Source organism: Pterocles gutturalis, unplaced genomic scaffold (genome assembly GCF_000699245.1).
Source record: "Pterocles gutturalis isolate BGI_N339 unplaced genomic scaffold, ASM69924v1 scaffold49624, whole genome shotgun sequence".
NCBI classification, from domain to species: Eukaryota; Metazoa; Chordata; class Aves; order Pterocliformes; family Pteroclidae; genus Pterocles; species Pterocles gutturalis.
The window spans coordinates 1,267-14,483 of NW_010129951.1; the positions used below are offsets into that span (position 1 = coordinate 1,267).

The window sequence follows — 13,217 nt, forward strand, 5'->3', positions numbered from 1 at the left end:
TAAAATAGATATTAAAACATTTGTAAATTGGAATACAGTGAAGTGTGTTTTAAAACTTTTGAGCAGTTTGGTAGAACTAACCAAGATGGTCCTGAAGCTGTTTGGCAGTTTTGCACCAAGGGTACCAATCCACAAACCAAATTCTAGTACTTCCAAAAAATTTTGTGCACCGTTTCTGTGCATAACTCTTGCCAAATGTGAGACTGTGATGTACAGACTGATGTGCTGTCTAAAAATGTGTGGCTTACACAGTGGTCCTTTGGGCTGTGCTTCCTGATTATCGTGTGGGCAGAACTTCCTCACAGGGACTGGTGAAAGCAGAAGGATTTTCTGTTTAATCGTTCCCATTTTGTTGATGGCCCCTTGTCTTTGTCCAGTTCTGGGTCAGTTAAGGCAGCAGCAAAACTCCCCCTGACTGCATGTTGCAGGATCAGGCCCTGGATGTTATTTCTCGACATTACTGGTTCACACTTCTGTATATTGGTGTAGGAAACTTGTGCTAATTTTAGAATCTGGGGGCAGGAGGACGGTTATGACTGAGAGTATTAACTTTTAACTTTAGATCTGTAACTTGGTTTTTTAGAATTAAGTCTATATGTATAATATATACTTTTTAATATATTTATGTTATATAAATTGTGTGTATATGTGTCCATGTGTGTATATCTATAAAAATGTATATACATACACATGCGGTAAAACCCTACGTGATGTTAAGAGTTTGTTGGATTCTAGAAATATATATATATACACACACGGAGAACTCAAGAGAGTACAGATGCTTTTTAAGTTGATTCAAGTTTTTAAATTCCTTTGTTGTTTGTGACCAGCTGCAGTTACATTAATAAAACTTAGACCTACCAAAATTGCCCCAAACTAGATGATCAGATGAGGTCTATTAACTAGATAAAAATTGTCTGAGTTTGTAGCTGAAAAACTTACCACCAAACGGAGTTATTATTTGGGTAATTGCTGCACTGCAACACATCGTATGATCATAGTCAGTCTGTCAATTAATAGATGGGCTGAAATCTACTTTCGCAGTAAGCCTAAAGAATCAGCTGCCAAGAAAAGCAGCATCCCGAGGGTTTCTAGTGACCTAGACCTTGAGATGATGCTTCGAAATTCTTTAAAGTACTGTGGTTGCTGTCCTTTCTCTGAAGTTTGCATATTACCCATGCAGTCATTTTTCAACTACTGCTCTCAGTATGGTTGTGCATTTTAAATATATAAGCAATGGCCACTGAAATGCAACGTGAAATGTGGAAAAAAAAAACAAACAATGAGAAAAATATATTTTAATTTCCCTGCTTTTATTAGAGACTTTTGCTGCAGATTCATGTGACTGGAAAATTCTCTTCTTATAGGCTTCTGCAAAATTGTGGTATTCATAGAGTGTTAAAAATTTCCAAAATATATTCTTTAAAGATTTGTACTAATTGTTGCTAAGTTACATGGCTGCTGATTGTAAAAAAGGGCTAGTGTTCATTTTTTCATGGGTGATAAGAAGGAAGTATTGAATTTTCCGAGCTTCAGATATTATACCGTGAAATGAGACTCCTTGTCACATGATGGCTAATCCAGTCATAATAGCTGGCAACCTTTGTGTACACACCAGGGTGGCCAGCCTCCCCGCAGTTATCACCCCAACTCACAATACCCCAGACATACGCCACATTTTCTGCATCAAAACAGACCAAGGGTCCACCTGAATCACCTTTGCAACTGTCTATGGAGCCATCAAAAGTACCTGAGGAAAAAGAAGACATAAAAAGCAAAAAGAAGTTAATATACAAGCTGGCACACAAAACTGAGCTTGGGAGGTTTTTCAGGTCTGTGTTGCTTCCTGACAGATGTTTGTCTAATGGTCACCAGTAAAGGAGGTTTCTAACCTCTTCGGTCTATTACTTCTCATTTCTTTTTAAGTGGAGGGCCACTCTTTACATGCGTGGCTGGCCCAAATCCTCCTCATTTGCTTTGGGGTCAGTGGGCTGTAAAATGCTTGTGTATTTAGAAAACATAACTCAAATTGTGTGCCAAAATTCGCCCACATAATGATAGAAACTAGGCAGACTATCATCTGAACTTTGTTTATAAATAGATATATAATGGTGGATGCATCTAGGCTCCAATGGCTAGCATTTTGTTAATGGTGATACTGTGGCAATCAGCTTATTGTCTCTCCCAAGTTTAAAAGATTCCCAGCCAGTATGTCTGACCTTATAAACAGTAGATTTGATGGTAGAGAAATTATAGTAAGAAAATTGATGCTTGCCTGCACATGCCATTTGTTTAAAAAATCGTCCTGGATACAACTCAGAACAATTCTGAAATAAATTAACATTGCCCCACTTGAGCCTATATTGTTTGGTATAACCTAGAAAAGAAAAGAATAAACATTTCTAAATTAAAAATGGTAAGTACATATTAGACACTCTTAATATCATAAATGGAAAGTTATATCTTTGCTTATTTATAGAGTATAATCAATATTATAACGAGATACCTTAGACTGCCACTAACACCCGTATGAATTGCAGTACATTGGCCATATATTTCAAAATAAAAGCAGAGTGGTTTCCTTGCTGTGTTAAATACAGTGCTTTCATTTTGCGACATTTTCACCCTTTTCCTTTCCTTGTCTTCCTCAGTTTTTTCCTGTGTTTTCCATATCAAGGTTTTCAGACACTGGGAAACTGGTATGTTGTTTTCTGTGAAATGGAGATGTGGCTCTGATCACCTGTGTTACCTTTTTTTCCAATTCTATCCTGTCTTTCTGGGATGAGTGGCCAGGTATTGAAGATACAGGTGAGCTAGGTATTCACAAGGTTAAGGAGATTCTCTGTGTTGGTCTCTGTCCATTTGCTAGTAATTCCCAGCTTTGCATTTGCTTTATGGGCTGCTGCTGAGCATGGCCAGGAAAGCCTCACAACCAGCGTGCAGTCACTGCAACACCAGGGTGTAATCACTGTGATACAAAACAAATGTTTCCCCTGTCTTTGAAAGTGTGATTATATTTGGCTTATCTGGCTCTGTGCAGCCTTGTCAGGGCTAAACTCAAACAGACAAGATGTGCTGAGTTTCGTAACTGTTGGCTTCAGCTCAGATCTTCTTGGGCAGGGGACAGAAGATGGGCTGTGACTATGGGCTACTGTGAGCTACTAACCGCTGCTTGTTAGATATCGTTACCAGGTCTCCACAGATAATATAAATCTTAGATTGGCAAAAGGAACACTTCTTGTTGTCAGGGCAGTTTTCAACCAGGGGTGTCCTCCAGGGGACAGAGGATGGGCTGTGACTATGGGCTACTAACCGCTGCTTGTTAGATATCGTTACCAGGTCTTCACGGATAATATAAATCTTAGATTGGCAAAAGGAACACTTCTTGTTGTCAGGGCAGTTTTCAACCAGGGGTGTCCTCCAGATCACTTTACTAAGTGGCTGAACCAGCAGAGGAAGCAGTACAGAAAAGAGAACCAACAGTGATGGCTGAATGCCAAACCACAGCCTATGTTTTTTGTACTCAGCCTCTTCGAGTGCTTTGTGCACAACTACGTTTCAGCTTTTTCAAAATGAAAGCTCACAATTAGAAAACAAGTGATACAAGTAATACATTCTTGTAGTAAGCACTAAAACAAATACCTTTCTCTAGTCCCCATCCAGAAACTTTGCATCTGTCACCAGTCTTGAACATGTGCTCTGACCAGGGGATGCAGGCAGGTGTGCTGTATTTCAGGGAGCATTCTCCTTTCCCAAAACCTCTCAGCTCCAGCAGAGCAATGTCATTTTCGTACGTTGACGCATTATAATTTTCATGGATTATCAGTCGGTTTAGTCTGAATGTATCTGTCTCTCTGTCATACATTATTGTGTCCAGCAGTCCGATCCAGACACGGTACAGATGAACTCGACCTGCCCTGGAAAAAAAACAGTGACATAAAACATGGTTTTGGTACTTAACACAAGCACTGTGCATTTCAACTAGCTGTAAACTTTTGCATTTTATCAAAGTTCCTCTAGAATAAAAATTCATATTATATGCATAAAGTTTCTTTCTGGACTTGATGTCCAGGTTTTTCTGAAGTGCAGCAAATGCAAGGCAGACGACGCTTGCTGCTGAGTACTGCAACTAATAGAAATAAATATTGAAGGCCAGGCTCTGTGTTCAGTGCTGTGACAAGGAGAAAGCAAGCGTTTATGCCTCTCTCATTTCAAGTGAAAGAAGAGTGAGCCGATGTGGATGGGATTCTGGCAAATCTTCCCTGTCTACTCATGCTTGTCCTGGGGAATATATGACCCCAGGGACATTCTCAGGGAACAGACCCTGGACTTCCCCAAGGTAGAAGTGGGGAAGAGAGGAGGTGCCTTGTATCTCCCTTTCAGGCAAAGTGGTTACAGTCAACTCTTTCTGCCTGCCTACTACCTGACTGAAGAATGCTGTGTCTCTTCAAATTCATCATGACTTTTTCATCTTTCTGTTCACTTCCAAAATATTCTACTTTCTCTGAATCTTCCCCATCAGTAATGTGTGTGTCGGTGTTTTAAATTATTTTATTCAACAGGAAAATGGGAATTATCAAACAGGTGAGAAGGGCAATAATATCCAAATCAATCTTTCTGCCTTGCAAGAAGAAAATAATTTCCTAGTTTGTTGTTTTTACCTGACACAGTGTGCAGCAGTCAGAACCCAGCAGCCACCAATATAAACCCCTCCGCAGTACACTGTTGCACCTTCAGTGCCAGTTTCTTTAATTGCCACTTGCCAAGGGAATTCACCCTATTCAAACAACAAACACCCAAATCATGTGAAATCATAATGACTGTACTATTTTTAGTGCATAAAGGGAAACACAGTTCTTGGTATCACCTCATCTCCTTGACTATATCTGATTGTAAATAACAAATCTGCTATCAAGAAATAGAGAATTGCGCTCCATCAGATATAAAGGGTATATATTCCAAAATGCAGTCATTTTGTTCAATCTTCTGTCTTTGTGCAATGCCTTCTTCCCTCCAGTGTTCTGCCATGAAACCCCTTGTAGCCAGAGAAACAGATGTAGAATCTGACCTGGTATGATCAAGTATAGCGTTTTTGTCCATATTCTGTTTCAAAGGCACAAATTTAAATTCCATTTTGTCAGAATTGTTCTATCTATAGTATTAAGTATTTTGCTGAATCATTTTTCAATGTGTACTTTTACTGTAATGCTCAATTTTACAGCTCCATAGTTTACTTTCTAAATTGTGCTTCGCTTTACTTTCATTCAGTGCAATGCCACTACTGCTGCAAAACATGAAGCTGATTTTGTTATTTCTGTATATTTTAACAGAAGGGCAATAATGCCCATTTAAATTGATGCTGAATGAACTCATATCTGGTAAGGTTTTTTTTACCTTTCTTGCAATCTCTCCACCTATGATTCTTTTCCGTCGAGTTAATGTGTGATTTGTAAGACCGCAGTGTACTTGGGGAAGAAGTGTCTTTATCATTTTTCTTTCTTTAACAAAAAGGAAAAATGTGTCTCAGAATTCAGGTATCCATTCTCTCTATTTGGAGACAGGTTTTTCTTTATCTTGAAAATTTGAGTGCTGTGAATATGGCAGTAGCTGAAATAGCAGGAAAGCAAAGACCAAAAATGTTGGCATCTGTTTTTGCTTTGAAAATTGCTTGTGTTTTCAGTTTCCACTGCTGCTTACATTCAGGCAAATAATTTTAAAACAGTTCCCCTAGATTTGCTGAGAGTTTACCTCCAGCAGTTGCCAAAACATGAAGATGTGGGTCCTCAGCCAAGAAGAATTACTATGGCATTCTTGAAATTAGTGGAAAGCAAGATAAATAGTAAGCCCCAGAGTGTATATTACTAAATCACGAAATCCAAATATCTGAGTGTTCTGGATCTGGCCAGTTGGCTGGTACCAAGCCAGAGAACTACTGACAAGAGGGAATGTTTTTGGAGGGTTAGTTACACTTACCTTTGTCCATACTGTGATTTTCAGCACTTTTCTCTTTGCCTGTAGTAGAATAACAAATACTAAAAATGTTGGCAAACATTTAAATTTGTTGTATTACTTGAATGACAAAATGTTTGTGTGACAAAATCATGGTACACATTTTAAATGCAGAAGGGCAAACCATTTCACGTGGACAGCAATACTCTCTCAGCCTGCTGCCTGCTGCTTCCTTTCCTGGTAGGCGTTCTTGGGCTGCCTCAGCCTACAAATGAACTACATCCAGCAGATATTAATTCATAAGTACATGACATCTACTCTGATTTGCATGCCTAGAGAACCCTTCTGCAAAGAAACCCTGAGAAATAGCCCTTTTTTTTTTTTTTTTTTTAATCTCCAAAGTAATATCCAATTCTCCTCCACCAGGAAACAACACAAATTCCTCCTCCTGTCCCATGAACGTTTTGGAGCTTTCTAAAGCCAAAAGGAGTATTAGGTAACAGGATTTTTTTTTTTTGTCCAATTTAGATGATGCTGTATGAACTATGTGCCTCCTTTTACAGAGTAAAAGGGACGGTATTCAGCATGAGAGGTAAATTATATGCTTCCTGAATCTGGTTTGTCAACTTTTATTCAAACAAAATGCCCATTGAATTCACTTCCTAAATGGAGTTTGAGGATTGGGTCTGTTCTCATGTTACAGACAGTAATATTTACCTTTAGAGTTCAGTTTACCTTTACCAATTATCATTTACCAACAGTGTTTACTTTTCAGCTTTAGACTTTGTCTCTTATCAGAGCAAAGAACAACATTCGAATTTCAAAACAAAAAATCTCTTCAACAGTGAGGGAAAAAGAACAGAATTATTCCATTTACAAACTAGTTGAATTCCTCATTTCTGAGGAAAATATTCCTGCCTGCCCTGTCTATGCTTTCTTTACAAACAGGGGATTCTAGTTTGATAGATGGCCATGTAAGCAAAAGACAAAATCTGCCTTAAGCCTCCTAAAACATCATCTGTTTCTTCCTTCCTTTAGTTTTCTTGCTATTCTTTTCTAGAAGGAAAGGGAGGAAAATTGCAGAACCTTTTCTCCTACTATACATAACATTGGGAAGAGTAATTCTTGCATGCATTTTGGTTTTGCTAATCTGCTAAATAATTTAGCAATATGCATTGTGTAGTCTCTAGTTATTATTGAGCAGAATGAAAGGAAAGAAACAAAAACATCTTGCAGAAGGAAACCTGCACAGAGAACTCGAGCTTCATCCTCTCCTGTGAGGCAGTCAACTTCTTTGTTGCAGACATTCTTATTTGGAATACAGATATTTGACCGACAGTGGAAACTGTTGTCTCTGCATTCTGTAACACAGGAGAATTACAAATGTAAATGACAGGATCATACGATTCAGCAACCTCACAGAGAGAGCTTTTTAAAAATATAAACACACTATAATAAATCCCAAAATCAGGCTCTGTAAGTGTAAAACAAAATGAATTCTTGGCTCTCCTCATTTTACAGTTTTAAGGGGGTAGTGGTGGGATTTGTAACCCACTTTACAGTTTGGCACCTGAAACCCAACTTCATAAAGTATTCTCCTGCATTCAGGTCATGCTTAGGTCCATCCCTCATTTCTAATCAAAATTGTTACACCTGGAGTTGCAAATGCTGAAAGAATGACTGTTCATGAAGCAATGTGACAGGAGCTGTTCACAGAGATTCTATGGATAATCTTGCATTAGTAATACATTTTAGAGAGATCTTACTTTGATTTAAAGATAGTTCATTGGAAAAATAGTGTCTTTAATTACTATTGATTTTTCCCAACTAAAAATACATTTTCATTCTGACACAGCTCATTTTTTTTTCTATCAATGTTTAATGGCGTCCTAAATAATCTCATTGTATTTCCTCATCCTCCAAGGAAGTCCAGATTCTCAGAGATCACTCGCCTGCTCCCAAAAATTATTTTATGCGTAGTTTTTTTGCACTTGTGTATGGATAAAATATGGTTTGATTGCTTTAATGTAGTGACTTATTGGAAAAGAGACTTTAGCAATTACATCTCTGTAAAAATTCTTTGGGGATAGCTTTCTGCTGAAATGATTTTGAAACAGCTGAGAAAGGAAATTATTACCTCTACAGCACAGTTCATCACTTAGGTCTCCACAGTCATTGATTCCATTGCAGGTTTTATTCAGAGAAATGCACTTCTTGTTGACACAATGAAACTCGCCATCCGAACAAGCTGTGCAGCACGATGAAAATGAAGTTAGTGTGGAAATGTCTATAAGTCCTCAATTGCCCATGGAAATATTCTGCTTGTGCATTTTATTCTATCAGCAGTTTGCCCTATCAACAGCAGGCATTCAGGGGCCCAGTACTGTAAATAGGAATATTTTTTATTGTTTTAATTGCCTTCTCATCAAGCTTTCAGTGTGACCTCCTCCAACTTGCAGTAGCCTGGCAAAGGAACTTAATTTCTTCTAGACAAGGACTGAAGCAGAAATGATCGGTTCAAACCCACTGTAAATGATTCAAGTGATTAAGAAGATGGATGTTCCCCCTCTAGAAGGAAGTCATCAGGAGTCTGTGAACTCCTGCTTTTGTGGCATAAGAAAAACCTGAGATGATTCATAGCTCTCCTAACCAGCAGCATCTTGGGCTGATGCTTATCAGTGCCAAAGAAAACCCACTACAGAGAAAAGAAAGCTGTTGGAAGTCAAAACAAGGACTTGATTCCCCTTATATCAGTGAGAAATGGAAGGGTCCTGAAACTCCCCAGAGGATAAGAGCAGAAGACTGCCTCAATTCTCTTAAAGTTTGCAGAAGGACTATTTTAAAAAATCAAAATGTTTCAGTGCAGGCTCGCTGTGGCTAAGAGTTCAGCAAACTAGGTCCTAATTATTTAAAATAAAGTTAAAATGTAAGAACCCCAAATAGATATACTAAATAAATAAATAACTAAAAACAAAAAAAAAAAAAGATAGATTAAATAGATAACTAAAAAACCTACTAACCTCTGAGATTTTCATGGCACTGGAGGCTAACAAATCCCTCATTACTACCTCTTGATTTAATCTCTATGTGACATTCAGCAAGACTTGTCTCTAGACCCCTGCAAGTTATTTGCAGACAGTGTGATGGATTTAAGGCAGATCCTGTGATGTTGGAATTGGCTTGGTAATATTCAGCACCTCTGTGAAAATACAAATAATAATAACAAATTATATCATTTCACAATGGATTGTCCACTGCTTTTATTGTTTAGAATTTATATGATTTTCCTCAGTGTTAAAGAATTTTGGGCATGGCTAAGAAAAAGAGCAGACTTCCCACACAAGGTTGGGATTAATAAAGTTTATCTCCCTTGACTTTACCTGATCTGTATCCTCCTAACAGTGTCTGTGTGCCCTACCTTAAAGCAATATCCATGGAGTAAATAAGTAACTAGGCAGGCTTACAATGGGACTCCAGGGCTGAATGCTCTGTCCCAGGACAAACCCTCCCTTGCTATCTTAAAGAGATACTGATCAGGACTAGGAAATATTTGCTTCGTATCGAGAGGGGACAATTTAGGGCACTGCAATAGCATTTTTAGTCTCCAGGTATGGCTGGGGAGGCAGCCCTACCTGACTAAATTAAATTAGTTGTATATGTGTAAAATTATTCTGTACAGGGTATAGAGTTGACTCTTTAAGAGGAGCTGAATGTGCAACTCAGGTCATAAGTGTGGTTGCAGGAAAAAGAGCAAGCTCTGCGTGGCTTCAGACATTCCTGGGGACCAAAGCAAGCAATTGCAGTGGTCACAAGAGGTGAAAAAAAAAGACGTTCTGGTTCTTGTTAGTCTGGGTGGTGCAAGTGGCAAAGCAGAGCTCTACCCTGTTGTCAGCTAGTGTAAGACACTTTTCTCTGTGTACAGGTTATTGCTCAGAGCTACTTGGGGATGGTCCATCTATGCACTTTCCCTTACACAAGACCTGTGCATTGGTCTTCAGCTTTATTTTAAAAGTAACACAATTATGGTTTTTATAGTCGTAATCTGTAACAGAACACAGAAGTCTACAGAAATCTACCAGAATCACAGAAATCACGCTGAGGTGTCAATTTAAGAAGCTTTATCAGAATATTGTAGCCAATACATTGCTTACGAGTTTTCTGTCTTAACTGCTGACTGACACTTACGTAAGGATCGCTACTTTTTCAGATCCCTTGCAGTTATCCAGAGATAAATTCCCCAAACTTACGATTCAAAGCCAAGGTGCTTGCAAGCCACATTTGCTTCATTCATAGTCCACCCACTACCACAGACAAAAAAGTCATTATTGTGATCCACAGGTTTTACTCGAAGCAAACCTGAATCTCCATGTCCCACAGAGACTGCAAATGTTTCTAAAACAAAAAGAGAAATAAAAAAAATTCCCAAATAAAATCATATTATATATATGTATCTAGTGGAAAGACAGCACAGAAACAAAGCAGAACTAATGTATAGACAGCCAAAGTTCGTATGGAAAGAACAGTATCTTGGGAATCAGAAGCTTCAGGTATTATTCCTGATTTTACTGGGATTGACTTTGTGGGTTTAAAGAATGATTGACGTGAACATTGCTTACCATCTCCCTGTGCATTCCCACACACACCTCAGCAGCTTGACTCCATTCCTTGGACTCTTGCTCCTTTGAGGTCTGTCCCTCTCCAAAAGACACCCTCTCTGCCAATGTTCTCAGCAGGCCCTCTCCCGCTGTGCCTCCCACCATAGTCAACAGCCTGCCTGGAGACCTTTGAGCTGTTTCCTCTGTCTATTTCCAGGGTGACCCGGGCTTGTCAATTGCTTTTTTTAAATGAAAATCAACAGACACTGCTCATTTTCAATGACTTCTCATTTTCTGTTTCATGTTCTTACTAGTGCAAGGAAATTAACAGACTTTCTGAGCTGTAAATAGTAAAGCATCTCCTTGGCCACAAATGACTCACTGATACATTTTGGAAAAGGAGGTTTTAATACCTGCAGACCTGCATTTTCCCTTGTGCAGAAACTTTGCTTCGGGATGTTGACACTCGTAGCTCTTCAGGTGACAGTAAGTATAGAAGTACCTTCCATTGGTAGAGCAAACTGAAGAGCCATTCTTTGGGCACTGGTAGGGAAGCTTACAAAGACATCTTCCCTCCACACATCGTTCCCATGGGTGACAAAAAACTTTCTTGCAGGACTTGTGTGTGTATTTGTTGTTTAAGCATTCTCCTATGAGGTACGTGTCTTGCTCAGCTGGCTGGGCAGGCTCAACCTGCTGAAACTGGTTTTCCTCAGCATTAGATGCTGCATTCTGCAAGGCACAAAATAAAAAAAGGGGCGTAAGCCTAGGAACTGCACCAAGAGTTCTGCAGATCCCATTACTGACCTCAACAAAGTGTTCATTCGTAAGCCTTTTCCTATCTTACAAGCACAAAAATGCTAAATATAGTGTTTATTCCCTTGTCTGTGGCCACTTCATCTTTTTCATTTCTTCTGGACTTCTTTTTGGATCATTCACCTGCTGTGATCTTCACTCTTACTGGTCTCCCACAGGCTTTGTACTCCTTACTCTTCAAACATTAGCTAAAGTGCACTGCAGATGATAAACGTTTTATAAGCCAATGGTTTATAACACACCACAGCAATGGGATTGTAAGCAAATCAAAACATACGGGAACTTAAACACCAGAAAAATAAGGAAAGTAGCAGCTTGATTTTTTCTGAGACTTTTTTATTGGCCTGGTTGGCTTTGGGTTTAAATATCACCTGTAAAGATTTATGAACTACTTAGGAGCCAATAAAGTAATCTAAAATTAATGTGTTTTTCACCGTGTGACTGCTGAAGTAACAAGTAGAAGTATTTTAAAGAAATTTGAAAATTAAGTGCCATTCCTTATCAGCTCTTTTCCTGTATCTTTCACAGCAGTGGATTTGCGGTGTGGTTGCCAGTCATCACTGGACTGCACATACAAATTCTGACCCTCCATCCAACTGCCTCTAGGTGAGTGACTGCTGTCTGTGCAGCTCTCTGGTGACTTCATTGCTGGCTGAGTGCTTCTGCTCACTAAGATCTATGGGTAGGGAGAATGTTGAAACATGAAAAATATGGATGGACTTTGCATAAAAATGGGAGAGAAAAGTTAGTCCTCAAATGTGATTTAGCAGCTTTGACTGCCTCCACTGAGTCAATAGAGCCGAAGTTTAAAGTTCTCATGAAGAAATCCTGGCCATAGTAAAGTTACTGGGGATGTTGATGGGAAAGGGTTTAATCTAAAACCCCCTTTTTAATAGTTGTACAATCTTATTAAATTCTTCCTGCTGTTCTCAGGTCAGTAGAATCCAATCTGTGAGCCAGATCCGGCTTGGCATAATTCCCATATTGTACCAGGCGTTTCTCCCGAGTGCTGACTGGATAGGCACAAAAGGTGCTGATTTTTATCTACAGGTTTCTCTGAAAGACTCAGGGCATGCTGACTGCTCAGCCCAGGTGGGCTTTCTGGGACAGATCTGGCGGAAAAGATTTTGCAGCAGAACTTCAGGTAGTCTCATATACCGTGTTGCCAAGTTAGACTGGAATCTCATTTCTCAAAAAAAGGGGGGCAGGGAAAATTGCAGCAGCTTTCTGTGGTCAACCATGCTTGCAAATTGGGCTGAAGATAGGATCGTGATTAAAATCTTTTGAAGAAGCCTGTTAGCATGAACTCCAGATAGAATTAGTACATGGAAGAGAAATAGCAAGCTTCAAACATTCAAAGTGGGCTAAAACAAATGTACGAAACACAAACAATATGAAAATAAACTGGTTTTGCTTTTATAAAAATACACTGCTTTTTAACTTTTTTAAAATAAATTACTGCTACCACAATAAAATAAATTCTTACCTCTGATCCACAAAAACAGAGAGACAAGAAAACCAAGAAAACGGGGACCACTTGCATGATGAGGTTTTATCTCTCTTCGTAGACAGGTTTCTCCAGCTGGGATCCTTTTGAACGTCAGTTGTTAGGTTTGTGTTTAATTTTTAACCATTAGTAAAATATTTTAAAAGAGTGTTTAGAAATAAAGTACAGGAGCTTCAACTCACTGATAAATCTGAGCTCTCCAAAAGGATCCCGCCTCAATTTAACTGGTTTTACTGGAACTGTAAGATGAGATAACAAAAATAAAGCCCTTAAAGTAAATGATTAAAAACATAGCGAGCTGTGGGCTCCTTTTGCGACGGTGCCGCTCGGAGGTGCCGTTTCACTTACGG

The 13,217-nt window shown here is 38.9% G+C and overlaps 1 protein-coding gene across 1 annotated transcript; it reads right to left on the bottom strand.

Moving 5' to 3' along the window:
- Positions 1-1,532: 1,532 nt before the first annotated feature.
- On the bottom strand, positions 1,533-12,903 carry CFI (complement factor I). The gene is made up of 12 exons (XM_010080047.1): positions 12,847-12,903; positions 10,958-11,276; positions 10,197-10,341; positions 8,970-9,148; positions 8,087-8,197; positions 7,194-7,310; positions 5,974-6,012; positions 5,395-5,498; positions 4,662-4,777; positions 3,643-3,917; positions 2,276-2,377; positions 1,533-1,750 (listed from the first exon to the last, which is right to left on the bottom strand). Exons 1-12 carry the CDS (start codon positions 12,901-12,903, stop codon positions 1,533-1,535), a joined length of 1,782 nt encoding a protein of 593 aa, XP_010078349.1.
- Positions 12,904-13,217: the final 314 nt, after the last annotated feature.